The sequence below is a fragment of the Maniola hyperantus genome, chromosome 19 (genome assembly GCF_902806685.2).
Source record: "Maniola hyperantus chromosome 19, iAphHyp1.2, whole genome shotgun sequence".
NCBI lineage: Eukaryota > Metazoa > Arthropoda > Insecta > Lepidoptera > Nymphalidae > Maniola > Maniola hyperantus.
In genome coordinates, this window is record NC_048554.1 from 6,902,360 (window position 1) to 6,922,199 (window position 19,840).

The 19,840-nt window shown below is 37.8% G+C and overlaps 2 protein-coding genes across 2 annotated transcripts in view; both read right to left on the minus strand.

Annotated features, from left to right (window-relative positions):
• LOC117991367 (uncharacterized) overlaps positions 1-19,840 on the minus strand; it is a 189,735-nt gene that overhangs the window by 145,600 nt on the left and 24,295 nt on the right. The gene's annotated exons all lie outside the window — the stretch shown is intronic.
• LOC138403607 (uncharacterized) lies at positions 320-5,754 on the minus strand. The gene has a single exon (XM_069504796.1). The coding sequence runs from the start codon at positions 4,587-4,589 to the stop codon at positions 768-770; it is 3,822 nt and encodes a 1,273-aa protein (XP_069360897.1). The 5' UTR covers positions 4,590-5,754; the 3' UTR covers positions 320-767.

Genomic DNA, 19,840 nt, shown 5'->3' on the forward strand with positions numbered 1-19,840 from the left:
ATACCTACCTACCTTCTAAGCGGAAATAATTCGAATTATCAGTCCGTATTGTATTCGGTCGTAAGAACTTACACCAAAATATTTTTATAGAGTTTAAGTAAGGGTTTTGAGAAATAAATAGTTATTTATTTATGCAAATAAACTCATTACATAACATTTAATCAGATTGGGTATTATTGTAATACACTTTCTGATTTTTACTTGCTGAATTTGTAATACAATGATGTAGTGGTGATAATATTGGTACCTAATATATCTAACAACCTGAGAATAATATTGTAGGTCACCTTGAAAGATTAATTACATTTGTACCTGTTTCGTCCGCGGTTCGCGGAGCAAGATAAATCCAAAATAAACCCGATTATAGTGTAAATCAGTTGCTAGTATTACCTTGTAAGGTGTTCTGCTCCTCGTAAGATGAACGTCGGGCCCGACTCTTGCTTGTTCACTTTGCACTTCACTTTTGTTTAGTGGTGGAATGTTCGTGTAATGTGGTATTGCCGAAATATAGCCGAAAGAATTAAAACTATACCGAGATGTGGCGGCGAGCAGCGGCCGATCCAACCGAAAAAACGTGAATGTCCTTGACAGTGACAACGTCACTGTCAGAAAATAAACGAAAACTGACTGTTTGACGTTTGGAGTTACCAGTTAACAATTAATTACCAAACATACCCCCGCCCAAGCAGTCTTCAACTGCTTCCGAAAACCTAATAAAAACTAACAACTATTTACCCTAAGCCTAACCGAAAATAAACCTAATAAACCTAATCTAGAGGCAAACGGGACAACTTGGAGATTGCCCGTTGCAAGACTGTACCCTGCGCTACCCGTACATCCGCGAGCCTGACCACGCCGTCCTTCCCAGGATACAACGCTACAATCCGACCGCGGCGCCATTGAAGAGGTGGTGCATTGTCCTCTTTTAGTAAAACTAAGTCCCCAACTTTAGGTGGGACAGCTGGATCAGTCCACTTCAATCGCTGTTGTAGGGTGTGAAGGTATTCTAAATGCCACCGATGCCAAATTCTTTGAGATAGTTGCTGTAGCAACTGAAACCGAGACAATTTATAAGTCTTTTCCTCCTGAAAAGGATACTCTGGGAGTGCTGTTAGCGGTTGTCCGATAAGAAAATGACCTGGGGTCAGAACCTCTAGGTCGTTAGGGTCCGAAGATAGGGGGCACAAAGGCCGTGAGTTTAAGACTGCTTCGATTTTGCAGAAAACAGTACTAAGTTCCTCGAATGTCAAAGTTGTTTCCCCAATAGTACGTTTTAAATGAGTCTTGGCGGACTTCACTGCTGCCTCAAATAAACCTCCCCAGGATGGGCACGCGGGAGGATCGAAAATCCAGGTGATACCGCGCCGAGCTAAATCATGACCGATTTGTGATTGATTTTGTTCCAAAAATTGGAAAACTTCCCGTAAATACCTGTCGCTACCCTTATAATTTGACCCACAATCTGACCTAATGACCGCTGGCAACCCGCGTCTAGAGGTCATGCGAGAGAGACAGGCGACAAAGGCCTCCGAAGACAAATCCGAAACCAGTTCTAAGTGGACGGACTTAGTGGACAGGCACACAAATACGCACAAATAGGCCTTGGTGACCTTTGGATTCCGCAACTTATGTGACTTTACATAAAATGGGCCCGCAAAATCGGTCCCCACACCTTGAAAGGGTCTGGACGCTAAAACCCGGTCTCTGGGCAAATTTCCCATCAAGGGTTGGGTTGTGATCCCCTTTAGTTTGTAGCATGAAATGCATTTAAATGTGATCTTTCGCACTGCTCTTCTGGCCGAAAGAACCCAATAGTCACGTTGTAAGAGAGCCAGAAGAGCGTTTGGGCCAGCATGCGAATTTTTCAGATGCAAATCCAATATTAGCAGTTCAACAAAGTGACCCGACTTAGGAAGCAACAATGGATGTCTTGCCTCGTAAGAGAGATCCGAGTGCTCAAGGCGTCCTCCAACACGAAGGAGACCGTCCGAGTCAATGAAGGGGTTGAGACGCCTCAAATGCCCCTTCAAGGTTTGGCCGTTCCGAATATTCTCAATCTCTGCACCGAAACAATTCCTCTGCAGGAGAAAAATCCACAGTAGCAATGCCTCCTTCCTATCCTGTGGTGTTAAATATGCCGTAGTATTCCTCTTACCCTTTCGACGGCAATTAAAAAGGAATCTCCGAATCCACGCGGTAACTGAAATAAGCCGATCCAAGGAGCTATAACGCTCCATGAGGAAACTGAAATCTGGGAGGGGTTCTGAAGTTGTAGCTACCGAACACCGAATCCCAGGTAAATCCGCAGGTGCTACTTGATTAGCCCTTGATGCAGGCCAAACCGATTCCGAATAAGTTAACCATCGCGGTCCCCACCACAATGGATGAGATACCAGACCCGAAGCTGTTAGGCCCCGTGAAGCACAGTCGGCAGGGTTCAATTCGCTCGAAATATGTCGCCACGTGATTGGTACTGTGGAATTTTGTATCTGTGAAACTCGATTAGCCTCGAATACTTGAAGAGTATGAGGTGAAGTTTTAAGCCAAGCTAACACTATAGAACTATCAGTCCAACCGAATACCTCGTGAACATCGATGGTCCTTTGCAAACAAAGGCAAACATGATGCAGAAGCTTAAGTAGAAGCACTGCTCCGCACAACTCCAATTTAGGAATCGTCAGACGTGTCCTGATCGGGGCGACCTTACTTTTGGCCATTACTAAATGAACCGAAACATTATCTGTGCTATCCACTGCGCGTAAATATACGACAGCCGCATAACCAGCCTCCGACGCGTCCGAAAAACCGTGAACAGTAATATTTTTTACCGCTGGTGGGAGCATACATCGCGAAATCCGAACATCCTCAATCCGAGCGAGGTCAATTTTAAAATTAATCCAATCTCGTTCTAAATCCCCAGTAATAGGTTCATCCCAAGTAAAACCCGAAAGCCACAGACGTTGTAAAAAACATTTAGCCCGAAATAAAACAGGAGTGATCCACCCGCTTGGATCATACATGCGTGCAATTGTCGACAGTATTTTCCGTTTAGTAACCGAATGTCCATAAGTTAAATCCGTCCGAAAAGAAAAAACATCCTCTATAGGATTGTATTGTACCCCCAAAACCGAAGTTAAACTTTGCATGTCCGGATTATCAAACAGATGAGGCACCTGTTGATGATCGTCAGGTAAGTCCCGAAGTAAAACAGGATCGTTCGAGATCCATTTCCGTAATTCATATCCCCCCGATTGCATAAGCTGAATTAACTCTTGTTGCAGTTCAAGAGCTTCCAATAGTGAGTTGCATCCCGACAGAATATCATCAACATAAATGTCGTTCTCTAAAACCGAAGCCGCCCGAGGATACCGATCACGTTCTCGATCAGCCAACTCTAATAGCGTCCGAATTGCAATGTAAGGACTAGATTTTAACCCGTATGTATTGGTTCCAAGTTCATATGTAAGAAGGGGCTCATCTGGAGACTCTCTCCAAAATATGAGCTGGTACCTTCTGTCCAATTTATCAATAAGCGTCTGCCGAAACATCATCCTAATATCCGTCACAAAGACAACCTGATGGCGTCTGAAATTCATCAAAATCTCCGAAATATCCCTCTGCAATTTAGGGCCCGAATGTAAACACTGGTTTAAAGAAACCCCCGAATTTGTGACGCAACTACCGTCAAAAACGACGCGTACCTTCGCATTTTCGTCCGAATCCTTAAAAACCGCATGATGTGGTATAACAAAATATTCTTGTCCGCCTTTAAAATCAAAATCCGAAACCGACATATGACCGAGATCCAAATATTCACGCATAAAATTAATATATTTCTCTCGTAAAACCGAATTTTTTACAAGTTTCCGTTCCAAAGCCAAAAATCTTTTTTCTGCAATAGTTTTAGAGTCACCTAACAAGGGTCTGTTAGGTAAAAATGGCAGCTTAGTGACAAACCGACCATTTTCCAACCGATACGTATTATCTTTATAAAACTGTTCACACTCTACATCGAGTGGAGCAGACCGAGAAGCTGCTTCTGGAGGTTCCTCAACCTCCCAGAATTTTTGAAGAGTGTCCGAAACCGAAATACTGACGACTTCCGAATGATCAATCAAATCAGATTGTTTAGTGAGTTCTACAGGACCAAGTAGAACATAACCGAAAATAGTGTTATAAGCCGTAAAACCGATAGAATTTAAAATTACTTTATCTCCTCCCATAAGAGATCCCAAAACATCCGAACCGAGCAGAAGTTCCACTGGTGACGACTCGTAAAAGTGTGGATCCGCTAGACTTAAGCCAGTGGCTAAGTCTTTTACCGAATTACTCAAGGTCACAGTAGGTAAATTTCCGATAACCGTTTGCATGCACACAACAGGAGTAGTAATTCTAGGAAACCGTTTATTTATCGGAGAAAGTGTAACCGAAGACCGACCGATTATATTTGAGGTTGTTTCAACACCTCCAACACCCATGATCCGTTCTTTGCTCGGATCTAAACGTATGCCCAACCTGCCTACTAAATTTGCACTAATTAAAGACCCTTGAGACCCACTGTCCAGTAAAGCTCTAGCCAAAACTCCCATTTCCGAATCAATTTCCGAACTATAATAAACTTTGACTATAGCAGTGGGCAAAAGTACCGTCACTAAAGGGCAGGTGGGCGCCGTATCCTAGCGTCGTTCCGGGGAATAGAGGAGAGAACGATTGTCCTCTCGCCTACCATTGTCATTCCGCTCATCGGAACGCCCGTACCGAACCTTACCACTCCGATTACCACTACGTGGCTCGTCTCGCTGCTCCTCACGTCGTCGTGGAGGAGATGAGGTACGTTGAGCAGGTGAAAGATCGCGAGGCGACTTGACCCTACCAGCATTAGATTGTTGCCGAAAGCCCCCGCCCGTGCGAGGGGCTGACCACTCCGCCGAGCTCCGATTATTATTATCACGTCTCTGTTGCACACCCGATCGATTAAAACACAGCAGTGGGTGATGTTTAGTACTTCCACAGCTGCAATGAAGCTCCCGGCGGCAGTCGCGGTAGCTGTGGTTCCCCAAACAGTGAAAACAAAGTCTTTCCCTATCGACAAAATCCTTCCGTGCAAAGGGCGACATGGATTTGAATTCCGGGCACATTGTAATGGAAGAATGTTTCGAATCCCCACAGTATATACACGGCTGCTTTACTTCAGCAGCAGCATAGTGAACAGATCTGCGAGCGGGTTTCCCTTGCCTCGAGTTATTATATTCACTTGACTGAATTGTTGATTCCGAATTCGTACACTCGATTAAGCGGCATTCCGTTTCTAAAAACTCAACTAAGTCCGAATATTTCGGTATAGTATCCGATTCGCAACCAAATTTTTGTTCAAACCGAGATTTAAGTGTCGTTGGTAATTTTGATAGGCATATATGTAGAAGTATAAATGACCATTCCGAAACAGGAAACCCGAGGCGTTCCAATTGATTAACCGCCATAATCAGTGGGTTTAAAAATTGTGACCGAAGGCCGCTAAGCCGACCCGAAATAGTAGGTAATTTTAAAATTTGCTCAACGTGTACGTCACCTAAACGCCGAGTATTCTGATACCGCTTCATTAAAAGATCACGGGCAATGCTATATCCTTCATCCGCAATCTTAAGGTGTTGGACCAATCCACGGGGTTCACCGGATAGACACGACATCAAGTATGCTAATTTCTGTGCCGGTGACAAGTCCGAACGTCTATCGACAAGACTATCAAATAGATTGTTAAACCCGACCCATTGGTCCATCTCCCCAGAAAAGGACGGAAGCCGAAGCGATGGCAGACGTGATAGAAGCGCATCCAGATCGGCGACTTCCGATTTAGCATTTACCGTAGCACTGCTAGAATTCGTAGAAGATACTTCTAACTTAATCGACATTAGTCTATCAAAAGCTTCTAAAGCACGTACATAGTCCGCGCGGGCTCCCAGAACTATTTCTCTCTCAGCTGGAACATTCTCATCCACCAATTCAAGAATGCGCTGGTATGAGTTTTCCAAATTAATGAACTCCGAATTCACTGTCATAAGTCGTATTGATAAACGCCTTGTATGGTCGGGTCTATCTATGAGGTCCGCGCTGTCCAACAACCATTGCAGCTTAACCCTAAATTGGGACCAATTTGCTCTGACAGACATCCTTTATGCTTAAAAGGATCCAAAAAACCTCCAAAAGAAAAACCGAAAAAACCGAAAAACCGTAAAATACCGAAGAAATAAAAAAATAAACCGAAATAATAAAATACCACATTAAATCATTTACGATTTCCGAAAATCACCAAGTACATGTTGGCCTTAACAATATCGGTACGTGGGTAGCTGCCTTAACAAGAATCGGTACGTGAGTAGCTGCCTTAACATTCAACTCATAATAATTTTACCGAGATGTAGGTAGGTAGGAAAAAAAATTTTGATATTCGAAATCTAAGCAAGAAACTCGTGTTTTAATCACGAAAAAGACCGAAAACCAACCACGCTCTGCTACCATATGTTTCGTCCGCGGTTCGCGGAGCAAGATAAATCCAAAATAAACCCGATTATAGTGTAAATCAGTTGCTAGTATTACCTTGTAAGGTGTTCTGCTCCTCGTAAGATGAACGTCGGGCCCGACTCTTGCTTGTTCACTTTGCACTTCACTTTTGTTTAGTGGTGGAATGTTCGTGTAATGTGGTATTGCCGAAATATAGCCGAAAGAATTAAAACTATACCGAGATGTGGCGGCGAGCAGCGGCCGATCCAACCGAAAAAACGTGAATGTCCTTGACAGTGACAACGTCACTGTCAGAAAATAAACGAAAACTGACTGTTTGACGTTTGGAGTTACCAGTTAACAATTAATTACCAAACAGTACCTAGTAGCTTTACACTCGCTAAAGGTTAAGAAAGGAAATGCCAAAAGATATATACATCCAGTGACCGTTAAATGGAATTAATACTAGTAATTTAATATTATCGTTTCTAAATATAAGTTCCATTTATTTATCTAATTCTAAATAACAAATTAATAACATAAAAATTAAACAGTTACTGAACCGCAGGTGTAAAGTACGCTTTTCATATTTTAAATATGAAGTCATCTTAATTCACTGAATTTAATAACTATATTTTATCCAACCAGAAGGTTTTAACATAATAACAATTTTAAAAGCTAGATATATAAACCAGTCTTCAGGTTAATAACCACGTTATAAATTCTTGCCTTATCTTGGCTTTTTAGGTAGGTACCTAAGAAAAATGTTAACATAAAATGTATTATATAAAGAAAAATTATTTTAAATTATTAACGCAAAACTCTGAAGTAGGTACAATCAAAAATATTGAAATGTAGAAATAGAAAGATTTTTTTAATCAAAAATACTTTTGCAAGTTTGCAAAAATACTTTTGATTCGTCAAATGCATCTTTACCACTGGTCCGGAATGCCATTTCTACTGAGAAAATACCAGCAAGAAACTCGGCGGTTGCTCTTTTTAAAGATTAGATTTACAATAATATTATGCCATGCGGCCGTGTATAAAACTAATTACAGCAAATAGTACAGAAAAGCGTTTGAAAAACGTTCTGAGACTGGTAGGTAAATAGATTAATAAGGAAGAAAAATATAGTTGGATATGTGTCATCGAAAAAGTGTCGGCTACTGCAATCAGGAAGAGCCTTATTAGTAACCCAGAAACTCCAGTTAATTATTTAATCACTTAACTTAAACTATCATGTAATAACGGAATCGATTAACCAAATCAAGTGGTCGAAGCAATAGAAGAAGTCTTGTAATTATGGACGTATGGAACTACACGCGCGAATAATATCGTTCAGATGGTATAGCATGCAACAGTTAGCTATTATTAGGCTTACCATGATTTTGAGTAACTTAAAGTAGGAAAGAATTTCCTTGTGCGGTTAAAAATTGAAAAAGAGGACAGCAGCAAACTAAACCGCATGGAATTCGTAATTTTTTACTAAAAAATTAAGCTTTCAGAAAAGTTGTCAAAGTCATTTGAGTGGAGGAATTTTGTGGTTTCGCCCTTGGGTCTCGAGGGCCGACGGGTATTTTGATGGCATTTGACCTTCTCCGTAGCCTCTCAATGGGATCGTGCTTTTGCTAGAATATTTTACAAAGTGCCAGATGTACAGGGTAGATATACTGAGCATTCTGTTTTGAAATATTTTAAATAAATACCCTACTGGTGCTTGTTTTGAGTTTTCATCCTTCACCACGCTGTGGTAGAATACGGTAGGTACTTACCTACGGCAAAATAACCACTTACCTACTGTATTCACAAATAAATGAAATTGATTTTGGTAATGTTTGAATTTGGAAAGTACCATTTGGTTTTCCAACTGGATTACTCAATCAAGTCTAAAAACTCCAAACAAATTCTTCGATTTTAGATTGCATGCAACAAAATCATGATAGTTACTTTTAGAAGTTTTAGAATTTAAGACTTAGCTGAGAAACCAATCCATTATTTTCTACTCAAGCCCTAGTTAACTTAATTTGGTACTCTATCCAAGGTATTTATTTTTCTATATAATGTATATTGTGTATGTATTACAATGTATGAGAAAATAATTGAAATGATTGATCCATTCGTTACCTGTCAGTATCTTTGTCAGAACTTTTAGCTGAAATACTAGCTCACTGAGTCAGAAATTGTAAATTATTGTTCGTCAAGATAATTAATACGTGTTATGACTACAGCTACAGTACACGCGGTCTAGATATTATGTTTAAATAGGTCGAAAGCTTGTTTATGAAATAGGTCGACACTTTCTAATGGAATTTTCTAATTCTCATTTTTAAGAAACCGTTCATCTGTCGGATTTATTTACGTATTCATTAGTATAATCGTGGTTACGAACGTTATATTTTTTTAAATTACAGTTTTTATGTATTAATTATTAAATACCATCAGAGTATGGAAGTGATGGAACAGAGTTTTATGTTTGCGCGCACACTTGTGCACTAAAGTATAATTTTATTTCTTCTGGGATGAGCTTCGTTGAGTTGAAATTAAGTCTGAAGAGCATACATACACTTACATTAAATACTTGCGTATACGGATTTTCTGTTACAGGAGGATTTGTAATGATTATCCCATGAAAACTCCTAAGTTAGCATGTGATTAATGGAACGGGTTCACAACCATCTACTGAGGGTTTTATTATTTATTGCTATGAGGAATACGACGCAGAGATAGAGAGGGAGAGAGATGTTAAGTGAGTGCAGATTTATCTATATTTCTAATACTATAACGAGGTAAAGTTTGTATGTTTGTTTATAGCGGGTAATCTTTGGAACTACTGAACCGATTTTAAAAATTCTTCAACCAGTAGAAGGCCACATTATTTCTGAGTGACGTTATATTTTATTCAAAAAGATTAGAGATCTCTACGAAAATTGTAATAAGCTACCCGTGCAAAGCCCAGGCGGGTCGCTAGTATTATATAAACACAGTTAAATAGGTACTAAAAATAGATACCTACAAAAAATAGGTACTAGTTTTATTTTTTAAAATTAGGACAGTTCCAGTAAAACCAAAACGTGTGGTCGTTCTATATATTACGGTAATCTCCAATCGCGCGTGCAGAATTGACTGGTGTCCGGACAAACTCGTATCACGAACGTGTGTTGTTATATAAAAATGGCAAAACCTAACTACTTATTATTATGCCTTATTCGAAGGGAAATTATGGTCAATACAGGTAAAACGCGAAATAGATTATAGTTCATTTCTAGTAGTAAGTATATTATATAAAACTAGATTTACATGCTTTATTAGTACAGAAAACAAATACCTATTTGCAACTAAGTAGGTACGTATTAACTTACCAAGTTTTTATAAAGTGCACTGTCGCTTTCAATAAAATTTGTCAAAAATCCCGTGATGCGACGTAGTTCCACTAAATTTAAGTTTTCTAAAATCCCGTCGGAAGTCGTTGATTTTCCGGAATGAAAAGTAACCTATGCCTTTTGCTATACCTATCTATGCAAAAATCTTGTTGCTCCGTTGAAAGACGAACTAGGTACCAAATCAATAAACAAACACGCATACCTTAATGGGTAGAGATAATAATTTTTATAACTCTAAGGGCCGGTTGTTTCAACAAACTTTGACGGACACGTAACCTTTAAATATGGCGCTAACGAACGTAAGTAAAGAAAAAGCGTTGATTCAGCATCTATTAGCGCTAACGTTCGTTAAAAAGTAACGTTTACGTTAACCAGTGCTGACACCATTGGTGATCGTCAAATCAGTTCGTAACTTCATACTTCTTACAAACGGAATATTAGGTATTTACAAATTACAATGGAATCAATTTTCAAAGCTTTTAATGGTAGTTTTTTTGAAGATGAAAGAGAACTTGTAAGAAAGAAAAAGTGTTTAAAATTCGAAGTAGCAATATTAATAACTATGTATATAATTACTAAATACTTAAAATGAAATAAAAAAAGGATACGGAGAAGTAAGTTAATTTTTAGGGGGTTAGTTTCGAAACCAAAATAACAATGACGAACAGTTTTTTGTACAATGGAGCAACGCACTTAAATTAACAGATGTTAAAGTTCATCTACGTCTGTTAAATTTTAACGAACGTATCTTACGAAGACCAATGGTTTGAAACAACCGGCCCTTAGTTACAGAGATCAGTACCTACAGTACGCGGCCGAAAGTAATGTACATCGACCTTAAAAATGAGATAGCAGATTTGTAGAGCGCTGTCCTTGTCGTCGAGACCGAGAAAACGTCATATAGGTATGAGTGACAGAGACAATGCTCTACAAAGCCGAAATGTCATTCTAAACACCGATGTACTTACGTTACTTTTGGTCGCGTACTGTAGCTATTTATTTTATTAGTATAAAAAATATTCATCTATCTTCAACTTATGGGTCAATAATAACTGAAATGATTTTCAAACAATACACCAAACAATGCGGACGATCTGCTGTCCACTTATTTCCATTGTGCAACAACTTCACTAAGTAGTTGTATAGGAAATTAATCGAGTGAATCATAGTTAAAATTGTTGGAGTTATTTAGTTTTTAGTTTTAACCGATTTATCCAACCCGTAATAATTAAATAATTTTTTTTTGTTTTGTTGTTCCTGTTACTTTAATTTTTGTTGTTCCTGTTATTTTAATTTCTGCTGTTTCTGTTATTCTATCGTTTGTTGTTTCTGTTACTTTATACTCTGTTGTTTATTTTATTTTATTTTATTTTTTGTTGTTCCTGTTATTTGATTTTCTGTTACTTTACTTTAATTTTTTTTGTTGCTTCTGTTATTTTATTGTTTGTTGTTTTTTTAAAATATGATATAAATGAGAAAAATAAATAAATGAGAGATAAAAAAAATTTAGATCGATTGCAATTTTTCTTTAAAAGATGAATAACTAAAACTCGACTAGGTTCTATGTTCTACGAATGAACTCATCATATCAATAATTGTACCTACGTGACAGGTCAAGATGGCAATCGGGGAGAGAAAACCCACACTCCCGCACAGCCCCCGCGCTGAACCGGTGCTGGCGAGCGCGGGTAACGTGCGGGCGTCCCCCCGCTTCATACCCTGATTGCCATCTCCACCTGTAGCGGACTATATAGGTACCTACATTATTCATAAATGAATTAAATATTTACGGAATTTACAAAATGAGACCTTTTATCCGATCCGTTAAACGTAAAAAAATAAATTACGTTGAAATAGAATAATACGTGTATATTTGGACACGAGAAACGTTAATATGAAGTGAACAACGCCTCATTTATTAAAATACTAGCGACCCGGCCCGGCTTCGCACGGGTAGCTTATTACAATTTCCGTAGGGATCTCTAATTAAAAAAATGTCTATCTCACTCAGGAAAAATGTAACTTTCTAATGGCGACAGAATTTTCAAAATCTCTTCAGTAGTTCCAGAGATTACTTTCTACAAACAAACTTTACTTATCTCTAAATATATCGTAAAGCTGTCATATTAGTATGGATAGTATAGATATTTGGCTACTATGAGTAAAGCAATAAATCGCCAAACAGACACATACCTACTATACATATAGACGTACTTATATTAGAAAGCTAAACTAAAACCCTACAGGTAGTCGGGTAATAAAACATACTCATATACACCCATTAAACAACGGTATGGGACGTGCTCCGAATGTGCAATCAACGCAACCATTGATCAACGATGATTCGCCTAATTGATTTACATATCCGCCTCATACGGACAATGATCTCACAAAATATTAACATCAGATAAGTTTTGAAAGGAAAAAGTCCTTAGAGATATTGTCTTCTTGATCCATGTGTAGCAATATTATACAACACAATATTTTTTTTGAAAAACCGACTTCCAAAACCTCTACAAAGTAAAAAATAACTTTTGTTTCTAGTTTCTGCACTAAAAGTCAAAAAAGTCAAATGATTTATTCAAAATAGGTAATAAATTACTCTTATTGATTGTCTGGTATAGTGTTAGATTTGTAAGATAATATAGTGGTGATAATTATAACGCAAACTTAAAACTAAAGCTACGAGGGTTCCAAACGCGCCCAGGTCTGAGAAGAGCCCACAACAAACTCAGCCGGGTATTCTTTTTATTATCACCACTTTACAAAATTATTGAAACTTATTAGAACTATCACAAAGTCGTTAAGCAACTCATTCCCAAGCTTGCTTATCATTTAAATAATCCTTTACATTGTAATAGGATTTTTCAATTAGTTTACGTTTTATGAAAACTTTGAACTTGTTGAGAGACATCTCCAATATGTCTTCTGGAAGCTTATTATAGAAACGTATGGAATTACGAGCAAATGAATTGCTAACTTTACTGAGCCTAGAGGCGGGAATTACAAGTTTATTTTTATTTCTAGTATTTATATTATGACAGTCACTTTTTTTTTTTAAATTTATTCATGTTTTTATGTACGTAGGTACAGTAAATTTTCAAAAATATATTGATTATGCACTGTCATAATTTTAACTTCCCTAAATTTAGTTCTCAGCGACTCTCGTGGCCCCATACTGTATATGGCTCGAACAGCCCTTTTCTGCAGCACAAAAATAGAATTAATATCAGCAGCATTACCCCATAATAATATACCATATGACATAATGCTGTGAAAGTAACTAAAATATACTAGTCTCGCAGTTTCTATGTCTGTCAACTGGCGAATCTTTTTTACCGCATATGCGGCAGAACTAAGTCTGTTCGATAAGTTATTTATATGAGAGCCCCATTGAAGTTTTGCATCTAACGTTATTCCAAGAAAAATAGCGGTATCCACTAAATCTAATTCCTCATTATTAAGTTGCACAGTGGTTTTCACCTGCTTAACATTTGGTAAAGTGAATTTAATACACTTTGTCTTTTTCCCGTTGAGAAGCAGGTTATTAGCTTCGAACCACTGTACTAACTTGGTGAGAGAATTGTTTACTTCATCAAAAGTTGTTAAGTATCGATTGATTTTAAATAAAAGTGATGTATCATCAGCAAACAAGACTATCCCGTAATTGTCCTTAGCGAGGTAAGGAAGGTCATTGATGTAAATAAGGAACAGAAAAGGTCCTAAGATGGAACCTTGTGGCACCCCCATTTTTACAACGGATCCGGGAGATCGCTTTCCATTCACGTCTACCCTTTGTATTCTATCATTTAGGTAAGAACTCATCAATTCCAATGCTGCACCCCTAATTCCATAATGGTGCAATTTCGCGACCAATGTTTCATGATCAACGCAGTCGAAAGCCTTGGATAAATCACATAAAACGCCAAGCGCATCACGTGATTCCTCCCAGGCTTCAAATATATTTAGTATTAACTCAACACCAGCATCGGTTGTTGAGCGACCCCGTGTAAAACCAAACTGTTTGGTGTGAAATAAATCATTAATGTTGAAAAAATTGAAGCAGTTGAGTTAAAATTATTTTTTCAAAGATTTTACTAAAAGTGGGTAGTACAGATATCGGTCTGAAGTTAGTGGGGTCACTAGTACTACCTGATTTAAATAATGGAATTATTTTACTATGTTTCATTAAGTCTGGAAACTCACCACAGTCAACACAATTATTGAATATTAATGCTAACTCGGGTGCAACAATATCAATTAATGATTTCACAACGTTAACGGAAATGCCCCACAGATCATTTGTTTTCTTATTATTAATTAATTTAAAAGCTTTGATAACGTCAGAGCAACTAACGTGACTGAATTCAAACATTTTATTACATTCAGGCACGTTATCCTCCAATAGTGAGAGAGCGGCGGCTGCTGAAGAGTTCAATGATTTTGTAGTAGAAACAGGAATATCTGTAAAGAAGGTCTCGAAAACGGTTGCAACCTCGGGGTCTGACGTAATCAACTTGTCATGATATTTTAGAAAGTATATGTATGTTGAAGTCGGGCGAGCTTGATGAATTTAATGAATTCTAGCCCCATAAACTACCGCTATACAAAACATCACATCATATTTTATTCCTACAGTCCAAGACCCTAATTAATTATAACTTTATTGACACAAAGAAAATTAAAACTGTTTACGTCTCAGATATAACTTATCGCAAAATACCTAAATGTTACTTCCTTATATTATGTAGATCCAGGAGAGTCGTCAACGTCAAGGTTTTTAGATACATAAATTCAACAACGAATAATGTAAGAAACAATCCAAATGTAATTCAGAACGGCAACTACTAATTTGCTTGCATCCAAACAAGGTGCAGAGTTATAACGATGTCACATTCGCCTTTATTCAAATATAATAATTAGGTACCTACCTACTTTGATTTATATGTATTATTTTACAACATAAAACAAATTATTGCATAAAGTGATTTAAATACGGACTTCAACAAGATATTGAAGCCTCAATCACTCGGTTTGGGGTTGAATTAAAACTAATAATGCCCTATTTTAGCGTTTAAACTACCGTGAGTGATTTCCATTATAAATACTATCTGTCCCGGCTTACTCACGTGTGTAGTCGACGTTAGCCCGACTAGTTTCGAACCCATACGGGGTCCTTTTTCAAGGGAGTCCGTCCGCGCCCGCGCCGCGGTTTTGACTGCCGCTAACGTCGACTACACACGTGAGTAAGCCGGGACAGATAGTATTTATAATAATGCCCTAGATTAAAATTCTCAGTTCCCAACTTCCCACCCATACTAGCATAGCTAGCTTTACGCTAGGGCCTAGGCAAACTGTCTGGTCATGTATACCATGCCTAATTTTTTCATAAAACAAATATTTCTAGAAATTTTGCAGCCGTAACCCACCATGAGCTCAGAACCTATTACCAAAAGAGGATTGAAATATTTATTACCAGGGTATTATCGTTTAGATACACTTTGTACAATAAAACTCATATCTTCTTTCTCCAGTATGCCAAAAAGGCTTTGATTTTGAAATAACGGCTATGATACATGTTTGTAAGGATATTACACCTACAAGTAAAAGTCGTTCCACTTTACGTAAACAGGCAATAGTGACACTGGCTCTACTTATAAGGCTCAGGATATTTGCATTTAGGTGACCAGTAGATACGGCAAAGATGTAGGTGTGAAATGTGAACTGTGAAATAAATACGGCTCTAACATTGAAATATGAAATTGAATTCGCCCACAGATACATACAGTTAAGGACGTGAAGAGATTGTTGTTTACTTTTAAGATTTCGCTAATTAATTATTGTGAGTTCTACCTTTTTAACCAATAGAAATAATGTGAACTATGAACGTAGGTGTGAAATAAATTCGACTCTAACATTGAACTATAAAATCTACAAGAAATGGATCTTGCATATAGAAACAAACCAGGAATCTACGAACCGTTTGGAATTGGAAGACATAACCATAATAAAAAGTTAATTGCCAAATTAGTAAGTTACGTAGTAGGCCTTGTAAATTATTGGAAATCAAAAACTATCGCAAGAACCTCATGAGTCATGTAACGTTGTAGCCATTTTCAGTTTTCGACCGGCCACTATTAAAGCACGAGTTTATGCCCATAATGAGGCCGATTCTCTAGTACACAATCTCTAAACTAAACTAAATTAACAGGTCTAAATCTAGTGCTTTCCTTTTCCGCAAGCAACATTATGAAAGGGATAGCAATAGATTTAGACGTAATATTTTAGTTTAGTTTAGAGATTGTGTACAAAGGAATTAGCCACATTGCCTACTGTAAATTTTAATCGTAAAAAGTCACGAATACGGTAGAGATTTACTAACGGCCTGATCGGCGGTTAAAACAAATTGATTGTTCTCTATAAAGCAAAATATAACAGTCCCAATCACCAAAGAAAAAAACGTTTAAATCTATTTGATCATTACATACCTACTATTATGTTCGTTATGAGTTATAGCCAGCCATTTGTATAATTGCCAAAACCGGTATTGACCCCGATTGTGAAATTTAGAGCGTAACTAATGTACCTACTTACAGACACCTTTATCATTATCACCTCGATGCCCCAACCTTTAAAACTAATGAAGACTTCAAACTTACGGCCAGTAGATTTACAATACATTAGTCTAAATATATAAAAGGAAAAGGTGACTGACTGACTGACTGATGACTGATCTATCAACGCACAGCTAAAACTAACCACTTACATTTTTAGCGACCGATCAGGTCGCTACAAATGTAAGTGGTTGGATGATAGTGGTGTTTCGGAATAAGTGTTCAAAGAAAGCGATATTTTTTCCGTATTATGGTGGACATGAGTTCTCTATATTTGTTTTCTAGTAAAGCTATTCCAGGTGATCTTTAACTTTTTCCTGTATATCCAAAGGCCAAATGCCAAAAGCTTGCAGAAGCAGTTAACGGTTAGTTGCTTCCTTTTTGAGGTTTCGCACCCATATAAGAGAGTAGACCATGCTTCACAGAGCGGCTCTTTAACTCGATCTGGAGTGCAGAGGGTCTTGGACCACTAGGTGGACGGATGACATCAGACGAATCGCAGGGAGCCGCTGGATTCAGGCGGCGCCAAACCGTGGCGTGTGGAAGTCCCTACAAGAAACCTAGGTCCAGCTGTTGACGTCTATCGGTTGATGATGATTATGATGACGAAGTGATGAGATGAATTGAAGTGAAATATTTATGCAGGTACCATGATTTTAGGAACCACGTCGATGCACTGATGTGTAAAACTAAACTGTGACAACTGATGTGGCTAATGTGTACTGGGCTCTATAAAATTCGTCAGCGCTTATTTAAAGCTGAACTCATTGTAAGACAATTCATGCAAATTTGAGGTTACTCCAATTAAAACATCAAAAGATTTTTACTTTTTAGAACTGAAAAATTCCAGTTCCAACACAAAAGCCACTAATGAGAAACTTTTAATGCTGGTGCGGAAGCTTTGCGGTGCCCTGAATGGGGAGTAGAATACACAGAGTTATCAAATTGCTAGAGGTAGTGAAGTCCCGAAAATGGCCTAACCTGAGCCTCACAGGGCTTTTTGTCATTATATTTATATATATTTTACAGATATTTTCATTTCTTTTTGTCATTTCAGCAGCTTGGCGCTAGACCTGCTTTTACTCTTTTTGTCAATCTCGCTATTTTTATCATGTGATTCACTCCAACTCTTACTTATGTAGGTACAAGAGTAAGAGATATACATAAACATTTATTTAAAAACTAGCTGATGCCCGAGACTTCGTCCACGTGGATTTAGGCTTTTCAAAATCCTGTGGGAATTCTTTGATTTTCCGGCATAAAAATTAGCCATGTCACTCTTCAGATCTTAAACTATACCCATGCAAAAAATCACGTCGATGCGTTGCTCCGCTGCGAAGTGATTGAAGGACAAACCAACGAACCAATAAACCAACAAACAAACACACTTTCGCATTTATAATATGGGTACTTAGGCAGTGTTGTGATCTAGTTCCGACTTTCGTCTTTGTTACTTATATTATCACTAGGTACTTGGGGCGATTTTTTAAATCATTGGTATATCAAGCATCGCTGACTATACTTCATAAGAAAGCTCAGATTTACTTAGCGGGCGATGGAAAGAGTTTTGCCAGTTACCACCCTATCGACAAAGCCGTGTCGCCATGCGATTTAAGCGTTCCGGTACGATGCCATGTAGAAACCAAATGGGAATGGGTTTTATTAAAAACTGTCTGGAGGGGATCCTCCAGGTTAGCCCACTTCCATCTTAGACTGCATCATCTCTTACCACCAGGTGAGATTGCAATCAAGGACTAACTTGTATATGAATTAAAAAAGGCTTCCTCCTCTTGGCATATTTAGCTCAATGGTAAAATATGACTTTTAACCTACAACACAAGGGGTGCTCTGATTAAAAAGTATTCATTCAGCCTCCCTGGGGCATAAGCGTTTGTTGCTGACGTGATCTGCTGTGACGTCACCCGTAGAATGCTTGAATACGTTTGCTGCACTATTTGCATACAGTTGAACTAGTTTTTACTGCGATAGGTATATTGTGCTATTTTTACCCGACGTTTCATTATCATCTTACTTCAAGTATTGCCCCAATTAAAAATAATAATTTCATTTTCTTTACGTTTGAAAAGGATTGGCAAAGCACAGTTTATTATTAGTTTAATATAATTACAACAAACTGAAAACAGCTTCTGGCGCAGATATACAGAATTATCGGTTTCAATTTTTCGTTGGGTTTTTAGATCACATCTAATCCATACTAATATTATACTTGTTGTCCCGGAATATAAAAGAGCTCCAACGGGATTTTTATAAAACCTAATTCCACGTGAACAATGTCGCGGGCATCATCTACCTATTTAGTACAAAGATAGCTGGCATCCCGTGTAAGTATATAGATTAATTTTTATCCCGTTACATCGACTAGTTCCCGCGTGATTTTTAAAAATCCACGGTAGACTAATTCGCCGTTAAGGCATGTGATACATAGATAATTGCTTAAAATGCATATAAATCCGGAAAGTTAGAAGTGCGTTGTAGGAATCGATCCCCGCACCTTCCGAATAGGAGAACGATGTCTTCATTATAGGCTATCAATCACCGCCTGCTAGCAATAGGCTAGACTCTCTTTCACGCAAAAACAACTGGACGGATTTAGCTGAAATTTGGGATGGAGATAGATTATACCCTGGATTAACACATAGGCTACTTTTTAACCCGGAAAATCAAAGAGTTCCCGCGGGATTTTGAAAAATGTAAATCCACGCGGACAAAGTCGCGGGCATCAGCTAGTAGTGTAATATAAATCTTAGATACTTCCTAACACTGCGTAATGGGTATTAATGATAAACAAAAGATTGCAATCGGCAATTATGATAAACCAGGAACAATGCTGAGAGAACAAAACAGCTTACTGTCGTAATGAGTAACATTTACATGAGTAACAATTAACTTTATTCATAGCTTTATTGGAATTCACATGTGTTTGAGTGCAAATAGGTAACACAATAGGTACTAACTTTACTGGTAACCTACTTAGAAAGTGTCACTTGCATACAATTTCGCTTATTGTTTATAAATAAGTACGAAAAACAGAATAATTGTAGCATTAAAATTAGAACTTATTAAAATTCATGTCAATCATTCATTCATTAGTCATGTTAAATATTATCATGACTTATTTAATATTGTATAAATTTACTACAACTATTGTGTTCTGCAAATTTTATCTAGCAATATAATTTGCAGAAGTTTGCACGTTCATATATGCAAGTTTTGAATACTAAAACTTGCATAAAACTTGCTACGAATGTTTACGCAGTTGTTGTCAAAGCTGACTTTTCCAAGTCCCTTCAAGACACTTTGTTTTATATTAAACCTACCTACCAACTT